The sequence below is a fragment of the Bubalus bubalis genome, chromosome 13 (genome assembly GCF_019923935.1).
Source record: "Bubalus bubalis isolate 160015118507 breed Murrah chromosome 13, NDDB_SH_1, whole genome shotgun sequence".
Lineage (NCBI taxonomy): Eukaryota > Metazoa > Chordata > Mammalia > Artiodactyla > Bovidae > Bubalus > Bubalus bubalis.
In genome coordinates, this window is record NC_059169.1 from 19,984,618 (window position 1) to 20,001,448 (window position 16,831).

The 16,831-nt window shown below is 41.6% G+C and overlaps 1 protein-coding gene across 1 annotated transcript in view; it reads right to left on the bottom strand.

Annotated features, from left to right (window-relative positions):
• Positions 1-16,831, bottom strand: part of LOC102395698 (ATP-binding cassette sub-family C member 4-like) — a 312,677-nt gene that overhangs the window by 227,719 nt on the left and 68,127 nt on the right. The window contains exons 5-8 of the mRNA XM_045162476.1: positions 15,771-15,860; positions 10,830-10,993; positions 9,586-9,711; positions 8,194-8,443 (exon numbers count right to left, since the gene is read on the bottom strand). Of these exons, the coding sequence (XP_045018411.1) occupies positions 8,194-8,443; positions 9,586-9,711; positions 10,830-10,993; positions 15,771-15,860 (630 nt within the window). The remainder of the gene's footprint in view (positions 1-8,193; positions 8,444-9,585; positions 9,712-10,829; positions 10,994-15,770; positions 15,861-16,831) is intronic.

A 16,831-nucleotide genomic window follows, 5' to 3' on the forward strand; every position in this document is an offset into this window, starting at 1 on the left:
TATTACCATATGTGAAACAGATCACCATTCATGTTCAGTGCATGAAACAGGGTGCTCAGGGCCGGAGCACTAGGATGACCCTGAGGGATGGGGTGGGGAGGGAAGTGGGAGAGGGGTTCAGGATGGGGAACACATGTACACCCATTGCCATGCCAATGTATGGCAAAAATAACTACAATATTATAAAGTAATCAGCATCCAATTAAAATAAATAAATTAACTAAAAAGAAAAATAAGTGGTGGTACATATATACAATGGAATATTACTCGGCCATTAAAAGGAAGGCATTTGAGTCAGCCCTAATGAGGTGGATGAACTAGAGCCTATTATACAGAGTGAATTATGTCAGAAAGAGAAAAACAAATATCAAATACTAATGCACATATGTGGAATCTAGAAAGATAGTACAGATGAACCTATTTGCAGAACAGCAATAAAGACACAGACATAGAAAACAGACTTAGGGACAAGGCTAGTGGGGGAGGAAGGAAAGGGATGTATGGAGAGAGTAAAATGGAAGTATACATTACCATATGTAAAAGAGATAGCCAATGGGTATTTGCTGTCTGACTCAGGGAACTCTCATCAGGGGCTGGGTAACAATCTAGAGGGGTGAGATGGGGAGAGATGTTCAAGTTGGAGGGGCATGGATAAACCTATGGCTGATTCATGTTGTTTGGTAGAAACCAATGCAATACTGTAAAGCAATTATCCTTCAGTTAAAAATAAATAAGTAAAAAAAAATACTGGTACCTACAGAGATAACCTGGACAGCCCAGTGAACAGGCAACTCAATGTACAGTGGAGGCCACCTCAGCAGATGTTAAAAATGCAAACACAAACACACACACACACACACACACAGTAAAATGGGAATCAGTTCAGTTCAGTCACTCAGCGGTGTCCGACTCTTTGCGACCTCATGAATCCCAGCACGCCAGGCCTCCCTGTCCATCACCATGTCCCAGAGTTCATTCAAACTCATGTACATCGAATCAGTGATGCCATCCAGCCATCTCATCCTGTCGTCCCCTTCTCCTACTGCCCCCAATCCCTCCCAGCATCAGAGTTTTTGCCAATGAGTCAACTCTCCGCATGAGGTGGCCAAAGTACTGGAGTTTCAGCTTCAGCATTATTCCTTCCAAAGAAATCCCAGGGCTGATCTCCTTCAGAATGGACTTGTTGTATCTCCTTGCAGTCCAAGGGACTCTCAAGAGTCTTCTCCAACACCACAGTTCAAAAGCATCAATTCTTCAGACCTCAGCTTTCTTCACAGTTCAACTCTCACATCCATACATGACCACTGGAAAAACCACAGCCTTGACTAGACAGACCTTTGTTGGCAAAGTAATGTCTCTGCTTTTCAATATGCTATCTAGGTTGGTCATAACTTTCCTTCCAAGGAGTAAGCGTCTTTTAATTTCAAGGCTGCAGCCACCATCTGCACTGATTTTGGAGCCCAGAAAAATAAAGTCTGACACTGTTTCCACTGTTTCCCCATCTATTTCCCATGAAGTGATGGGACCGGATGCCATGATCTTCATTTTCTGAATGTTGAGCTTTAAGCCAACTTTTTCACTCTCCACTTTCACTTTCATCAAGAGGCTTTTGAGTTCCTCTTCACTTTCTGCCATACAGGTGGTGTCATCTGCATATCTGAGATTATTGAGATTTCTCCCAGCAATCTTGATTCCAGCTTGTGCTTCTTCCAGCCCAGGGTTTCGCATGATGTACTCTGCATAGAAGTTAAATAAGCAGGGTGACAATATATAGCCTTGACGTACTCCCTTTCCTATTTGGAACCAGTCTGTTGTTCCATGTCCAGTTCTAACTGTTGCTTCCTGACCTGCATACAAATTTCTCAAGAGGCAGATCAGGTGGTCTGGTATTCCCATTTCTTTCAGAATTTTCCACAGTTTATTGTGATCCACACAGTCAAAGGCTTTGGCATAGTCAATAAAACAGAAATACATGTTTTTCTGGAACCCTCTTGCTTTTTCCATGATCCAGCAGATGTTGGCAGTTTGATCTCTGGTTCCTCTGCCTTTTCTAAAACCAGCTTGAACATCTGGAAGTTCATGGTTCACATATTGCTGAAGCCTGGCTTGGAGAATTTTGAGCATTACTTTACTAGCGTATGAGATGAGTGCAATTGTGTAGTAGTTTGAGCATTCTTTGGCATTGCCTTTCTCTGAGATTGGAATGAAAACTGCCCTTTTCCAGTCCTGTGGCCACTGCTGAGTTTTCCAAATTTGCTGGCATATTGAGTGCAGCACTTTCACAGCATCATCTTTCAGAATTTGAAATAGCTCAACTGGAATTCCATCACCTCCACTAGCTTTGTTTGTAGTGATGCTTTCTAAGACCTACTTGACTTCACATTTCAGGATGTCTGGCTCTAGGTGAGTGATCATACCATCGTGACACTAGGAAATAAAGCATGTCTGTAGTTCCTATGGCTCCTCGCACTTTCATCCAGCTTCCCAGCTCACACTTTGTCTACCATAGGTTCAGAGACCAGCAAGACACCTGTATAATGTGGGTGGGCCTCACGCAATTAGTCAAAGGCCTTAAAAAAAATTACTAACATACAATGGAGAAAAGACAGCCTCTTCAATCAGTGATAATTAAAAAACTGGACAGCTACATGTAAAAGAAAGGTATTTGAACACTTCTTAACACCACACACAAAAATAAACTTGAAATGGATTAAAGACCTAAATGTAAGGCCAGAAACTATAAAACTTTAAGAGGAAAAGTAGGCAGAGCACTCTTTGACATAAATCGCAGCAAGATTCTCTTTGACCCACATTCCTAGAGTAATGGAAATAAAACAAAAATAAACAAATGGGATATAATTAAACTTAAAACCTTTTGCACAGCAAAGGAAACAATAAACATGATGAAAAGACAACCATCAAAATGGGAGAAAATAATTGCAGATGAAACAACTGACAAAGAATTAATCTACAAAATATATAAGCAGCTCATGAAACTCAATATCAGAAAGACAAACAACCCAATCAAAAAATAGGCAGAAGATCTAAATGGAAAATTCTCCAAAGACACACAGATAGCCAATAAGCACATGAAAAGATGCTCAACATCACTCAGTATTAAAGAAATGCAAACCAAAACTAAATGAGGTACCACCTCATACCACTCAGATTGGCCATCATCAAAAAACCTTCAAACAATAAATGTTGGAGAGCATGTGGAGAAAGGGGAACCCTCTTACACTGTTGATGGGAATGTAAATCGATACAGCCACTATGGAGAACAGTATGGAAGTCCTTAAAAATCTAGGAATAAAACTACCATATGGCCCAACAATTCACAACTGAGCATTCACCCTGAGAAAACCATAATTCAAAAAGACGTGTGTACCTCAGTGTTCACTGCAGCACTATTTACAATAGCCAGGACATGGAAGCAATCTAGATATTCATCAAGAGATGAATGGATAAAGAAATTGTGGTACATGTATACAATGGAATATTTGTTGTTGTTTTTCAGTCACTAAGTCATGTCTGACTCTTTGCAACCCCATGGACTGCAGCACACCAGGCCTCCCTGTCCTTCACCATCTCCTGGAGTTTGCCCAAGTTCAAGTCCATTGAATCAGTGATGTCATCCAACCATCTTATCCTCTGTTGCCCGCTTCACCTCCTGCCCTCAATCTTTCCCAGGATCAGAGTCTTTTCCATTGAGTTAGCTCTTCACATCAGGTGGCCAAAGTATTGGAGCTGCAGCTTCAACGTTAGTCCTTCCTATGAATATCCAGGGTTGATTTCCTTTAGGATTGACTGGTTTGATCTCCTCGCTGTCCAAGGAACTTTCAAGAGTCTTCTCCAGCACCACAATTTGAAAGCATCAATTCTTTGGTGCTCAGCCTTCTTTACGGTCCAGTTCTCACATCCATACATGACTACTAGAAAGACCATAACTTTGACTATACAGACCTTACATCTTGTTAGCAAGATGATGTCTTTCCTTTTTAATATGCTGTCTAGATTTGTCATAGCTTTCCTTCCAAGAAACAAGCGTCTTCTAATTTCAAGGCTGCAGTCACCATCCGCATTGATTTTAGAGCTCAAGAAGAGAAAATCTGTCATTGCTTAGAATTTTTCCCCTTCTATTTACCAAAAAGTGATGGGATCAGATGCCATGATCTTAGTTTTTTAATACTGAATTTTAAACCAGCTTTTTCACTCTCCTCTTTCACCCTCATTAAGAGGCCCTTTAGTTCTTCTTTGCTTTGTGCCATTAGAGTAGTATCATCTGCATATCTGAGGTTGCTAATATTTCTCCCAGCATTCTTGATTCCAGCTTATAACTCACAAATGCCAGTTCAGCATTTCTCATTACATACAAGTTAAATAAACATGGTGACAATATACAGCCTTGTATTCCTTTCCCAATTTTGAAACAGTCCATTGTTCCATGTCCAGTTCTAACTGTTGCTTCTTGACCTGCATACAGGTTTCTCAAGAGGCAGGTAAGATGGTCTGGTATTCCCAATTCTTGAAGGATTTTCCAGTTTGTTGTGGTCCATACAGTCAAAGGCTTTAGCATAATCAATGAAGCAGAAATAAATATTTTTCTGGAATTGCCTTGCTTTCTCTAAGATCCAATGAATGTTGGCAATTCCATAGAAAGGAATGAATTTGAGTCCGTTGTAGTGAGGTGGATGAAACTACAACCTGTTATATACAGAGAAGTAAGTCAGAAAAAGAAAATCAAGTATCATAAATTAATGCATAAATGTGGAATCTATAAAAATTATACTGATGAATCTATTTTCAGGGAAGGAATGGAGAAGCAGATGTAGAAAACAGACTTGTGGACACAGCAGGGGAAGGAGAGGGTGGGACATACATTGAGAGAGAAAAATAGCACTGACATATATACTCTATCATGTGTAAAACAGAGGTGGCTCAGTGGTAAAGAATCAACCTGCCAATGCAGGAGACACAGGTTCAATCCCTGGGTTGGGAAGATCCCCTGGAGTAGGAAATGGCAACCCACTCCAGTATTCTTGCCTGGAGAATCCCATGGACAGAGGAGCCTAGCAGGCTACAGTCCAGGGGGTTGCAAAGAGTTGGACATGACTCAGCAACTTAGCTAAAGGGAAGTTGCTGTGTAATACAAGGAGCTCAACCTGGTGCTGTGAAAACCTAGATGGGTGGGATGTGGAGGGGAGGGAGGTTTAAGAGGGAGGTGATATATATGTATAATTATGACTGATTCATGATGTTGCATGGCAGAAACCAACATAACATTGTAGAGTAATTATTCTCCAATTAAAAATAAATAAATAAATAAAGTGAAAATAGGGCTTCCCTGGTAGCTCAGATGGTAAAGAATTTGCCTACAATGCGGGAGACACTGGTTCAATCCCTGGGTTGGGCAGAACTGCCTGAAAAGAAAATGGCAACCAACTCCAGTATTCTTGCCTGGAGAATTCCACAGACAGAGAAGCCTGGTGGGCTACAGCACACAGGATTGAACAGAGTCCAAGGTTTAAGAGAGGATATATGTATGATCATGACTGATTCACGATCTTGTACAGCAGAAATCAACACAACATTGTAAAGCAATTATCCTCCAATTAAAAATAAACAAATAAAATGAAAATATGGGGAAACAAAGAGAAAAAAGACTGAAGAACTCCAAACAGGAGGAAATTCTGTGTCAAGATCATCTTTGAACTCCAGATACAGTTCAGCATAAAGTCTGATGGTTTTAATCTTATTTTATTTCATGATGGCTGGCATCATGAACTAACTAACTAACTTAGTTAGTTAACTAAGATAATAACTTAACTATCATGAACATAACTAACTTTGTTAATCAAGACTGAGTGTCCCTAATTATCTACAAGACTCAAGAACCCAGACCAGGAGCCAGGCTAGCAGAGTCTACATGAACACCAGGCTCTGCTAGCCACAACTCCTCTCTTTAGAGAGCAGGCCCACTAAGTCCAGTTGGGCTGGTCTGATACACAGACAGACACAGAAAACAAAGGGAAGATTCAGATCTATTTCCACTCTTGATAAGATCCAGCTCCCCTAAGTTTAAACACACTACCACATACACACACCAAAGATCAATGTTCCAGGAATGCTAACCCCAGTCTGCTCCCTCCCTCTGCATTTCTCCAGCTTCTAGTGCAGGTTGAGCCACCCTGGGCCTCTGTAGGTTCCCAGCCATTTCCTGTAACTGTTGTTTCAGACAATCCAGTATGTATTTGATGCCCATGATATGTCCAGTATGGTCTGGGCACTACACTAAGGAATCAGATACAGTCTACCAGACACAGTCAGCTGTCATGGGGCTTGGAACACTACCAGGGTGTCAACATCAGCCCACCCGACATGATGCTGGGTGGCGCAGGACTGGCTGTGCACATAAATGGAAGCCCTGGATCAGCATAAACAAAAGTGCTGGTAGAGGCTCATGGGGCTGCTGGAGGCTCAGCAGTATTTGCTTAAATCAACGAGAGAAGAGAAGGCGACCCAGGGGGCCCAACAGAGTGAGCCAAGACCCCAAAGTGGGGGTGATTGTGGCAGTCACAGAGACAACCTCACCACCTCCCTCCCTCCTCATTGTCAGAGTGCTGGGAAACAAACAGAATGGCCAGTGGAGCTAACAGTTAAAATTTTTAATTTTTCGGGAAGCAGGGAACCTTTGCATATCTTCAGAGTGAGACTACTTGATGTAAATCACACTTAAGGAGTTACTCCACTTGGCAGAAGGTACTAAGAAGACAATAATGTAACAATGGCTAAGAAACCAGGCTTTGGGTAGAATCCTAGAATGTCATTTACAGGCTATTTGAGGATGGGTAAGTTGTTTCACCTGATACAGAAACCTGATTCCTTAATTGTAAAGCAGGGACACATGCTAATCTCATTCAATTGCTGTCAGGATTAAATGAGAAAACCTGTAAGACTTTGCATGTGCCCAGACCACACAGTGAGCCCTGGCAACAGCGATCAAAGATAGTGACTGTGTCAAAATCACAGCGCTGTAACAAAATCACAGCAGTACAGCACATGTATGAAGCCTCCATCTGGACACATTACCCTGTCGTTGACAATGTGACTATAGTCCAGGGATATTCCTGTTTTCTTTCAAGATGTGAAAGCTAAGGGGAAAAAAAGATGGATGAACTGAATGGACCATCCCTTAACAGTGTTGCTAGAAGCCCCTGTCAGAAAGAATGATAAAACTCAGGGGACCAGAACTAACCCTGTACGACTGTTCTGCTTTGTGAGTAATCTTTTTTTTTAGTACATAGAAACTTCATCATAAAAAAACTCAACTTTTATGATAAGACCCAAAAATAAAATAAAATCGCACCCAAACCTATCTAACTTCACTATAGATCTATTACTGGCTGTACATCACTGAGGAGAAGGACAAAAGAAATTAAATATTTTATAAAGCCCAGACACTCAAAGTTATGCCCAGGCTGACTCACAGAGCCAGTTTACCTTCATTTACGACTTACTCATAAACATGCAAGTACTTTAGAGCCTACTGTATGCCAGGCTCTTATTTTGGTGATGTAAATTATTTGCCCTTGGCAATACAGAGACAGGAAAAACGGAGACAGTGAGTATGGTGGAAATCACAAATCTGAAAGGAAGAAGCCACCTAGAGTTGGATTAAAGAGTAAGGGTGAAGAGGACAAGTCAGATCCAAAAGGCATGTTCAGAAATCAACAAGCAAACCATTTGTGGAGGAAAGAAACCATTTTTAAACAGAGTGAATTAAGTGAATCTGAGGCCACTCTTCCTGTCCAAGGAGCAGGACCTCTCAGCAAGTTCTTTCCCTCCAGACTCAGAGAGGAATCCAATTCACCCCAGGACTGAACACAGTTGCTAGTCATTAAAGTTAACACAGGAGATGCAATCCGTTTACTTCTTTTGCTTTTAGACATTTTAGTTGCCCTGCAGCCATCACTTGTACATCAAGAACCCTGTGCCACTGCTACTGCTGCTCATAAATGAGCAGTGATCTTACATTATTTGTAATGGATTCTACCAAAGAAGAGCGGGGAGTATGTATGACATTTTGGAACAACTACCAGCTATGCCCAAAAGCATTAACCCGTGACACCAAATAAAAGGAACCATTTTACCTAAAATCTGCCTAAAACTTTAAAAAGTTTTCTGTCACCAAACCTTGATTCTTCGGACACTGGCGACTGTTTCTGCTACGTTCTCGATGGCTATGGGGAAGAAGAGGATGCCTGTAAACTGCACAACTTGGTACAGTGTTATGGCCAAAAACACTTGGCTAACTGTGATCATGTTGCCAAGAAGCACATAGGTGGTAAAGGTGACGAAAAGAATGACTTTGCTTGCAGTGTCAAAGAATATCAAATTCATTCCATCAAGGTAGGAACTTCTCAGAATCTTGGAAATTTCCTTCCTGTAAAAGATAGAAGGAAATAGATTTTAAAAGAAGCATCAACATCCAAGCTATGATTTCAAGTGCCCTGTGTGAGTGGCCCCTTTCTAGGGGGTGGACACAGATTAAGATAAACCATCCCTCACATCATGGAGACACTATACAGAGCACACTTGGGGCTATGCCCCGACCCAAAGACCACACATTTCATCACTGCTTCACTCTCCCAACTAAATGGAGGCTTAATGTCACACTTTTAAACATTTTGGGTCAATAATACTTGAGTTTGAACATTCATTCAACAAGCATTCATAATCACAAGTCCTGTGCAGGGTGTCTTAAGGATGACAGAAAGAGAGAACTTGTCCCTTCCAGGAGTTCATGAACTTAGAAAAGAAGATGGGTGGCCCAGTGGTTAAGACTGTGCTTCTAATGCAGTGGACATGGATTTGATCCTAGTTAGGGAACTAAGATTTCACATGTCCACCAAGACATTAAACAGAGGCAGCCAGCATGGCCCCCATGGGAGCACAGAGCAGAGATGTATAACCCAGAGCAGTAAAGTCAGGGCAATTCACACATACATGGACCCTGAGAAGATGAGAGGGAGTCAATCAGGGTTGGTAGAAGCCAGAGAAGAAGGAAGATGAGAGAGTGTATTCTCAGCAGAGGGAGGGGCCCTCACAAAGATGCAAAGGTGAGAGGTAACAGGGTTCAGCCAGAGAATTATGAATAGCTTGTGCTGGAGTATAAACACTCATCAGATATTTAAATGAAAGATGGACAAAATTTCTATAAACCTAAAGCAAATCCAAAAGGAATGGTATTTTCATGGCTCTGTTTGGAATAAAAATTACTGATTCATAAAGCTTGGCCCAATACAAATATACCCAATCTCTACAATCTTCCCATTTGTTCTATATTAACATAAATTGTAGTTTTAATTTAAACATCATCAACTCAAATACTAACATCTTAGGATCATTGCTTCCTTGGGATTTGGGGTATTAATATGTGAAATTTCATTTCTATATAAGAAAGAAGCATATATATTTTTCCTTTAGAAGGATAGTAAATAAAAGAGCAGTAATGCTTTTAAACCATTCAGTAAAAACAGGAAATAAAAAAGTACAAACTGTGGTTTGACATATACAGAAAATTACCTTCTCAATCTGGTAATAAGCTCTGCAAATGACTTTTCCCAAGCATACATTTTTATTGTTCTGATGCCAATTATAACTTCATTCATGGTCCTGAGCCTGTCATCTGTGAGAGCTGCAGTCTTACTCCTAAGGGAACAAATATGAGAGACGAGCCCTAGTGATCACAGCAAAAATTTCCTTATGACAGCAGCAGGAGCACAGCCAGAGACCAGGGATCAAATGATTTCCTACAGCTCTCCTAAGCTGACAACACAGGCAGGTTCTACTCAAAGTAAAAACAGAGGAAGACTTCAATTAGGAAGTCAACTATTCAGCCCAGTTCAACAAACAACTTGGAGAACTTGCAGTATTGGCTAAGGAAGACCTGAAGTAAGTCAGGTACAAACCACCTGCCCAAGGCAAAAGATATCCAAATCTAACAGAAAGACAATGTTTGTGCCATAATAAAATACGATTAAAGTGCTAGGGAGCAGAAAAGATGGGGCTGTTAATTCCACTGGGAAAGGAGAGCAAGAAAAGCTTCAGAGATCTGGTAGCACTAGAACAGGACCTCAAAGGATAAGGAACATCTTTCTGTGGTAAATATAAGAAATGAAATTCCAAGTAGAGAAAAATAACATGCATAAAGTCACCAAAAAAAGAAAGGAAAAGAGCTCAATGTGCTTCAAACAGTACGTCTCCATCACCTGACAATCTGAACAACAACACACCTCCAATCCCCTGATATATGCTTCAAGTCTAACTCATCACCATTAGACCCTTCATCACTCTTTTATCATATAAGCTGCTGGTACTGTGGGGCTTTATAAATTTATATCTTTATGCCCTTGGACTTCTGATAACTTAAAGCAACAGTGAATTAAAAACAAGACATGAACTTAAATAACTGAAAATGATCCTAACACAAGCATAGCAAAAATATATGCAGCTGGAATTGGGTCTATAGGATGATTACTATTTAATTATGTTTAAATAACTTGGACTTAGGTAAATTCTGCTTACAGACACTACTTATTCAAGTACAATTCCAGGAAGAATCAGGAAATGGCTTCACCTTTCCCCCTTCAAGATCAGTTTTTGGTTTAAGGATGGAGCCTCCACTAGCTAAGCCTGAAGGGTCTGCAACACATGCAAAAAAAGAGATCAGAGAAGTTTTTTGTTTGCTTTTTAACAAAAGCGTAGAGTAGACTATGGATCCACCAAGTATATATCATCTATTTTTTTTAAACCAGTATTTCTCTTACCGGAGTGATAAAAACAACTTCCCAGAGAAGCTTTGCAAAAGCGTCAAAATAATAAGGAGTGCCATCCCAGCAAGACATGATATTCCTATTTCCATCCAGAGCAGGATAATCACTGTGATAGCCATAAGTGGCCCAGTCCACAGGAAATGCAAGAACATCGTTACCTTAAAAGAAAAAGACAAAGTCTTCTTAGAACTGTATAAAAGTAAAACCATAAGCACACAATTTAGAAACAATCTGCTCTGAAGGAAGGGTTAAGTTCAATTCAGTCGCTCAGTCATGTCCAACTAACTCTTTGCCACACCACAAACCGCAGCACGCCAGGCCTCCCTGTCCATCACCAACTCCCGAAGCCTACCCAAACTCATGTCCATTGAGTCGGTGATGCCATCCAGCCATCTCATCCTCTGTTGTCCCCTTCTCCTCCTGCCCTCAATCTTTCCCCGCATCACGGTCTTTTTTAATAAGTCAGCTCTTCATATCAAGTGGTCAAAGTATTAGAGTTTCAACTTCAACATCAGTCCTTCCAAAGAACACCCAGGACTGATCTCCTTTAGAATGGACTGGTTGGATCTCCTTGCAGTCCAAGGGACTCTCAAGAGTCTTCTCCAACACCACAGTTCAAAAACATCAATTCTTTGGTGCTCAGCTTTCTTTATAGTCCAACTCTCACATCCATACATGACTACTGGAAAAACCATAGCCTTGACTTGACAGACCTTTGTTGACAAAGTAATGTCTCTACTTTTTAATAGAGTAGAGAAATGCTGTCTAGTTGGTCATAACTTTCCTTCCAAGGAGTAAGCGTCTTTTAATTTCATGGCTGCAATCACCATCTGCAGTGATTTTGGAGCCCCAAAAAGTAAAGCCAGCCACTGTTTCCACTGTTCCTCCATCTATTTCCCATGAAGTGATGGGACCGGATGCCACGATCTTCGTTTTCTGAATCTTGAGCTTTAAGCCAACCTCTTCACTCTCCTCTTTCACTTTCATCAAGAGGCTTTTGAGTTCCTCTTCACTTTCTGCCATATGGGTGGTGTCATCTGCATATCTGAGGTTATTGATATTTCTCCCAGCAATCTTGATTCCAGCTTGTGCTTCTTCCAGCCCAGCATTTCTCATGATGTACTCTGCATATAAGTTAAATAAGCAGGGTGACAATATACAGCCTTGACATACTCCTTTTCCTACTTGGAACCAGTCTGCTGTTCCATGTCCAGTTCTAACTGTTACTTCCTGACCTGCATACAGGTTTCTCAAGGAGCAGGTCAGGAAGAGACAGGAACCTAAATAGAAATTATCTCAGTGGGTTTTAAACCTGCTGAAGCAGAAATTGAAGCATACTCCCCAGATGATACTGTTCTGGGGCAGCACAAGGCTGGGTTTAGGGATGTTCAGGGAGAAGCAGACAGGCACACTGGAAGGAAAATGATGATTTTGTCAAGAATGAAGATGAGCTCAGGGCATCCCTAACCTCTCTTTGTGTCTTCAAATTCAGACGCCTTTTTCCGTGAGGCTCCCTGCAACCCCAGGAAAGTCTACATCATGGTACCTACCACTCCCTCCAGTAATGACTTGTGTATTTACCTCCCTGATGGGCTTGGGCTTCTCCAGGGTAGAAATTAAGCCTTATTCACCCCTGAAACTGAAGAGGTACCTGACTTCATATCTGATGAATGAATAACTGAAAGAGAAGTTGTTGTTGCTCATCACTTAGTCATGTCCGACTCTTTGTGACCCCATGGACTGCAGCACACCAGGCTTCCCTGTCCTTCACTATCTCTAGGAGCTTGCTCAAACTCATGTCCATTGAGTAAGTGATGCCATCCAACCATCTCATTCTCTCTTGTCCCCTACTCCTCTTGCCCTCGATCTTTTCCAGTATCAGGGTCTTTTCCAGTGAATCAACTCTTCACATCATGTGGCCAAAGGATTGGTGTGGAACCAATCTGTTGTTCCATGTCCAGTTCTAACTGTTGCTATATGACCTGCATACAGGTTCTCAGAAGGCAGGTCAGGTGGTCTGGTATTCCTATATCTTTAAGAATTTTCCACAGTTTGTTGTCATCCACACAGTCAAAGGCTTTGGCATAGTCAATAAAGCAGAAATAGATGTTTTTCTGGAACTCTCTTGCTTTATCGATGATCCAGTAGATGTTGGCAATTTGATCTCTGGTTTGTCTGCCTTTTCTAAAACCAGCTGAACATCTGGAAATTCATGGTTCACATACTGTTGAAGCCTGGCTTGGTGAATTTTGAGCATTACTTTGCTAGGGTGTGAGATGAATGCAATTGTGCATTAGTTGGAATATTCCTTGGCCTTGCCTTTCTTTGAGATTGGAATGAAAACTGACTTTTTTCAGTCCTGTGGTCACTGCTGAGTTTTCCAGATTTGCTGGCATATTGAGTGCAGCACTTTCACAGCATCATCTTTTAGGATTTGAAATAGCTCAACTGGAATTCCATCACCTCTGCTACTTTGTTTGTAGTGATTCTTCATAAGCTCCACTTGGCTTCACATTCCAGGATGTCTGGCTCTAGGTGAGTGATCACACCATCGTGGCTATCTGGGTCATGAAGATCTTTTTTGTATAGCTCTTTTGTGTATTCCTGTCATCTCTTCTTAATATCTTCTGCTTTTGTTAGGTCTATACCATTTCTGTACTTTATTGAGCCCATCTTTGCTGAAATGTTCCCTTGGTAGCTCTAATTTTCTTGAAGAGATCTATAATCTTTCCCAGTCTATATTGTTTTCCTCTATTTCTTTGCAGTGATCACTGAGGAAGGCTTTCTTATTTCTCCTTGCTATTCTTTGGAACTCTGCATTCAAATGGGTATATCTTTCCTTTTCTCCTTTGCCTTTAGCTCCTCTTCTTTTCTCAGATATTTGTAAGGCCTCGTCAGACAACCATTCTGCCTTTTTGCATTTCTTTTTCTTACAGATGGTCTTCACTGCCTCCTGTACAATGTCACGAACCTCTGTACACAGTTCTTCAGGCACTTGTTTATCAGATCTAATCCTTTGAATCTATTTGTCACTTCCACTGTATAATCATAAGGGATTTGATTTAGGTCATACATGAATGGTCTAGTGGTTTTCCCTACTTTCTTCAATTTAAGTCGAATTTGGCAATAAGGAGTTCATGATCTGAGCCACAGTCGGCTCCCGGTCTTGTTTTTCCTAACTTTATAGAGCTTCTCCATCTTTGGCTGCATAGAATATGATCAATCTGATTTCGGTATTGATCATCTGGTGATGTCCATGTGTAGAGTCTTCTCTTGTGTTGTTGGAAGAGGGTGTTTGCTATGAGCAGTGTGTTCTCTTGGCAAAACTCTGTTAGCCTTTGCCTTGCTTCATTTTGTACTCCAAAGCCAAATTTCCCTGTTACTCCAGGTAGCTCTTGACTTCTTACTCTTGCATTCCAGTCCCCTATAATGAAGAGGATATCTTTTGGGGGTGTTAGTTCTAGAAGGTTTTGTAGGTCTTCATAGAACCGTTCAGCTTCATCTTCTTCAACATTACTGGTCAGGGCATAGACTTGGATTACTGTGATACTGAATGGTTTGCCTTGGAAATGAAAGAAGATCATTCTGATGTTTTTAAGATTGCATCCTAGTACTGCATTCAGTTCAGTTCATTCTCTCAGTCATGTCCGACTCTTTACGACCCTATGCACTGAAGCATGCCAGGCCTCGCTGTCCATCGTCACTCCTGGAGTTTTCTCACACTCATGTCCATTGAGTCAGTGATGCCATCCAACCATCTCATCCTTTGTTGTCCCCTTCTCCTCCCACCTTCAATCTTTCCCAGCATCATGGTCTTTTCAAATGAGTCAGTTCTTCCCGTCAGGTGGCCAAAGTATTAGAATTTCAGCATCAGCCCTTCCAATGAATATTCAGGACTGATTTCCTGTAGGATGGACTGGTTGGATCTCCTTGCAGTCCAAGGGACTCTCAAAAGTCTTCTCAATCACCACAGTTCAAAAGCATCAATTCTTCAGTGCTCAACTTTCTTTATAGTCCAACTCTCATGTCAATACATGACTACTGGGAAAACCATAGCTTTGACTAGACGGACCTTTGTTGGCAAAGTAATGTCTCTGCTTTTTAATATGCTGTCTAGTTTTCTTTCAAGGAGCAAGCATCTTTTAGTTTCATGGCTACAGTCACCATCTGCAGTGATTTTGGAGCCCAAAAATATACGCAGAGTATATCATGAGAAATGCTGATGAAACACACACTTGAATCAAGATTGCTGGGAGAAATATCAATAACCTCAGATATGCAGATGATACCATACTTAAGGAGAAAGTGAAAAAGAACTAAAGAGCCTCTTGATGAAAGTGAAAGAAGATAGTGAAAAAGTTGGCTTAAAACTCAACATTCAGAAAACTAAGATAGATCATGGCATCCGGTCCCATTACTTCATGGCAAAGAGATGGGGAAACAGTGGAAACAAGTACTGCATAGCATAAGGTAAGTGTAAAAAAAAAAAAAAGAGTGTGGGGCGGACAGCTGAGAGGAAGTTGAGTCTGGCTGGAGGCGACTTACTTGGAATATTCCTCACAGGCTCCCTGTGCTGCAGCACTGAATAGGCTACTGGGTAAATAACAATCCCTGCCCACCAAGCCTTCATCATCCAGAGGAGGAGGAAGACGGTTCAGCAACACTGACAGCATGTGCCAAGAAGGGCTACACCAGGAGGACCTTTAGGGATGCTAACTGAGCTAGGAAAGGACACTACTGCCTATCTAGTATTAGTCTAATCCACAGGACAATACATATTTTTACATGTAAGTTTCACACAGAAGAGATGAGAGCTGGATAACAACCCTTATCTTAAGTTCTCAACAGAACACTGGCTGACACCAAACCCTGGCACTTGGCATCCCAAAAAGCTGAACCCAGTGAGAAATGAAAGAGGATCCCTTGGGCACTTACCCTGTCAAACCTGTTCACATCGTTGGACAGCAGGTTGACTATCTGGCCTGTGGTGGTCTTCCCCATGTCCGAGTTACTCAGGCGAAGGGTCTGAAATAAGAGAGGGAGACAGAGAATTGGATTCCCATGTTGATACAAATTCATACTTAAAATATAGCAAAATGGGTCACACTTTCTTGGGGTCATGCATGGTATCAGGATAAGCAGGATAACCCCTGACAGCAGGGCTCTAGGGACCCATGTTCATCCTTTATCTCCTCAATGTGGCAGAAGTCCTGCTCACAAAGACAGCAAAGGGAGGAGTAGGATGTAGAAACAAAATCCCCCACACTGTTTCTCAATGAACTTGGGTCTGCCCAGAGTGTAAAGGATGTAGGTTTAGACTTCAGATCAGATCAGATCAGATCAGTCACTCAGTCGTGTCTGACTCTTTGCGATCACATGAATCGCAGCACACCAGGCCTCCCTGTCCAGCACCAACTCCCAGAGTTCACTCAGACTCATGTCCATCGAGTCAATGATGCCATCCAGCCATCTCATCCTCTGTCGTCACCTTCTCCTCTTGCCCCCAATCCCTCCCAGCATCAGAGGCTTTTCCAATGAGTCAACTCTTCGCATGAGGTGGCCAAAGTACTGGAGTTTCAGCTTTAGCATCATTCCTTCCAAAGAAATCCCAGGGCTGATCTCCTTCAGAATGGACTGGTTGGATCTCCTTGCAGTCCAAGGGACTCTCAAGAGTCTTCTCCAACACCACAGTTCAAAAGCATCAATTCTTTGGTGCTCAGCCTTCTTCACAGTCCAACTCTCACATCCATACATGACCACAGGAAAAACCATAGCCTTGACTAGACGAAACTTTGTTGGCAAAGTAATGTCTCTGCTTTTGAATATGCTATCAAGGTTGGTCATAACTTTCCTTCCAAGGAGTAAGCGTCTTTTAATGTCTTGGCTGCAGTCATCATCTGCAGTGATTTTGGAGCCCAAAAAAATAAAGTCTGACACTGTTTCCACTGCTTCCCCATCTATTTCCCATGAAGTGATGGGACTGGATGCCATGATCT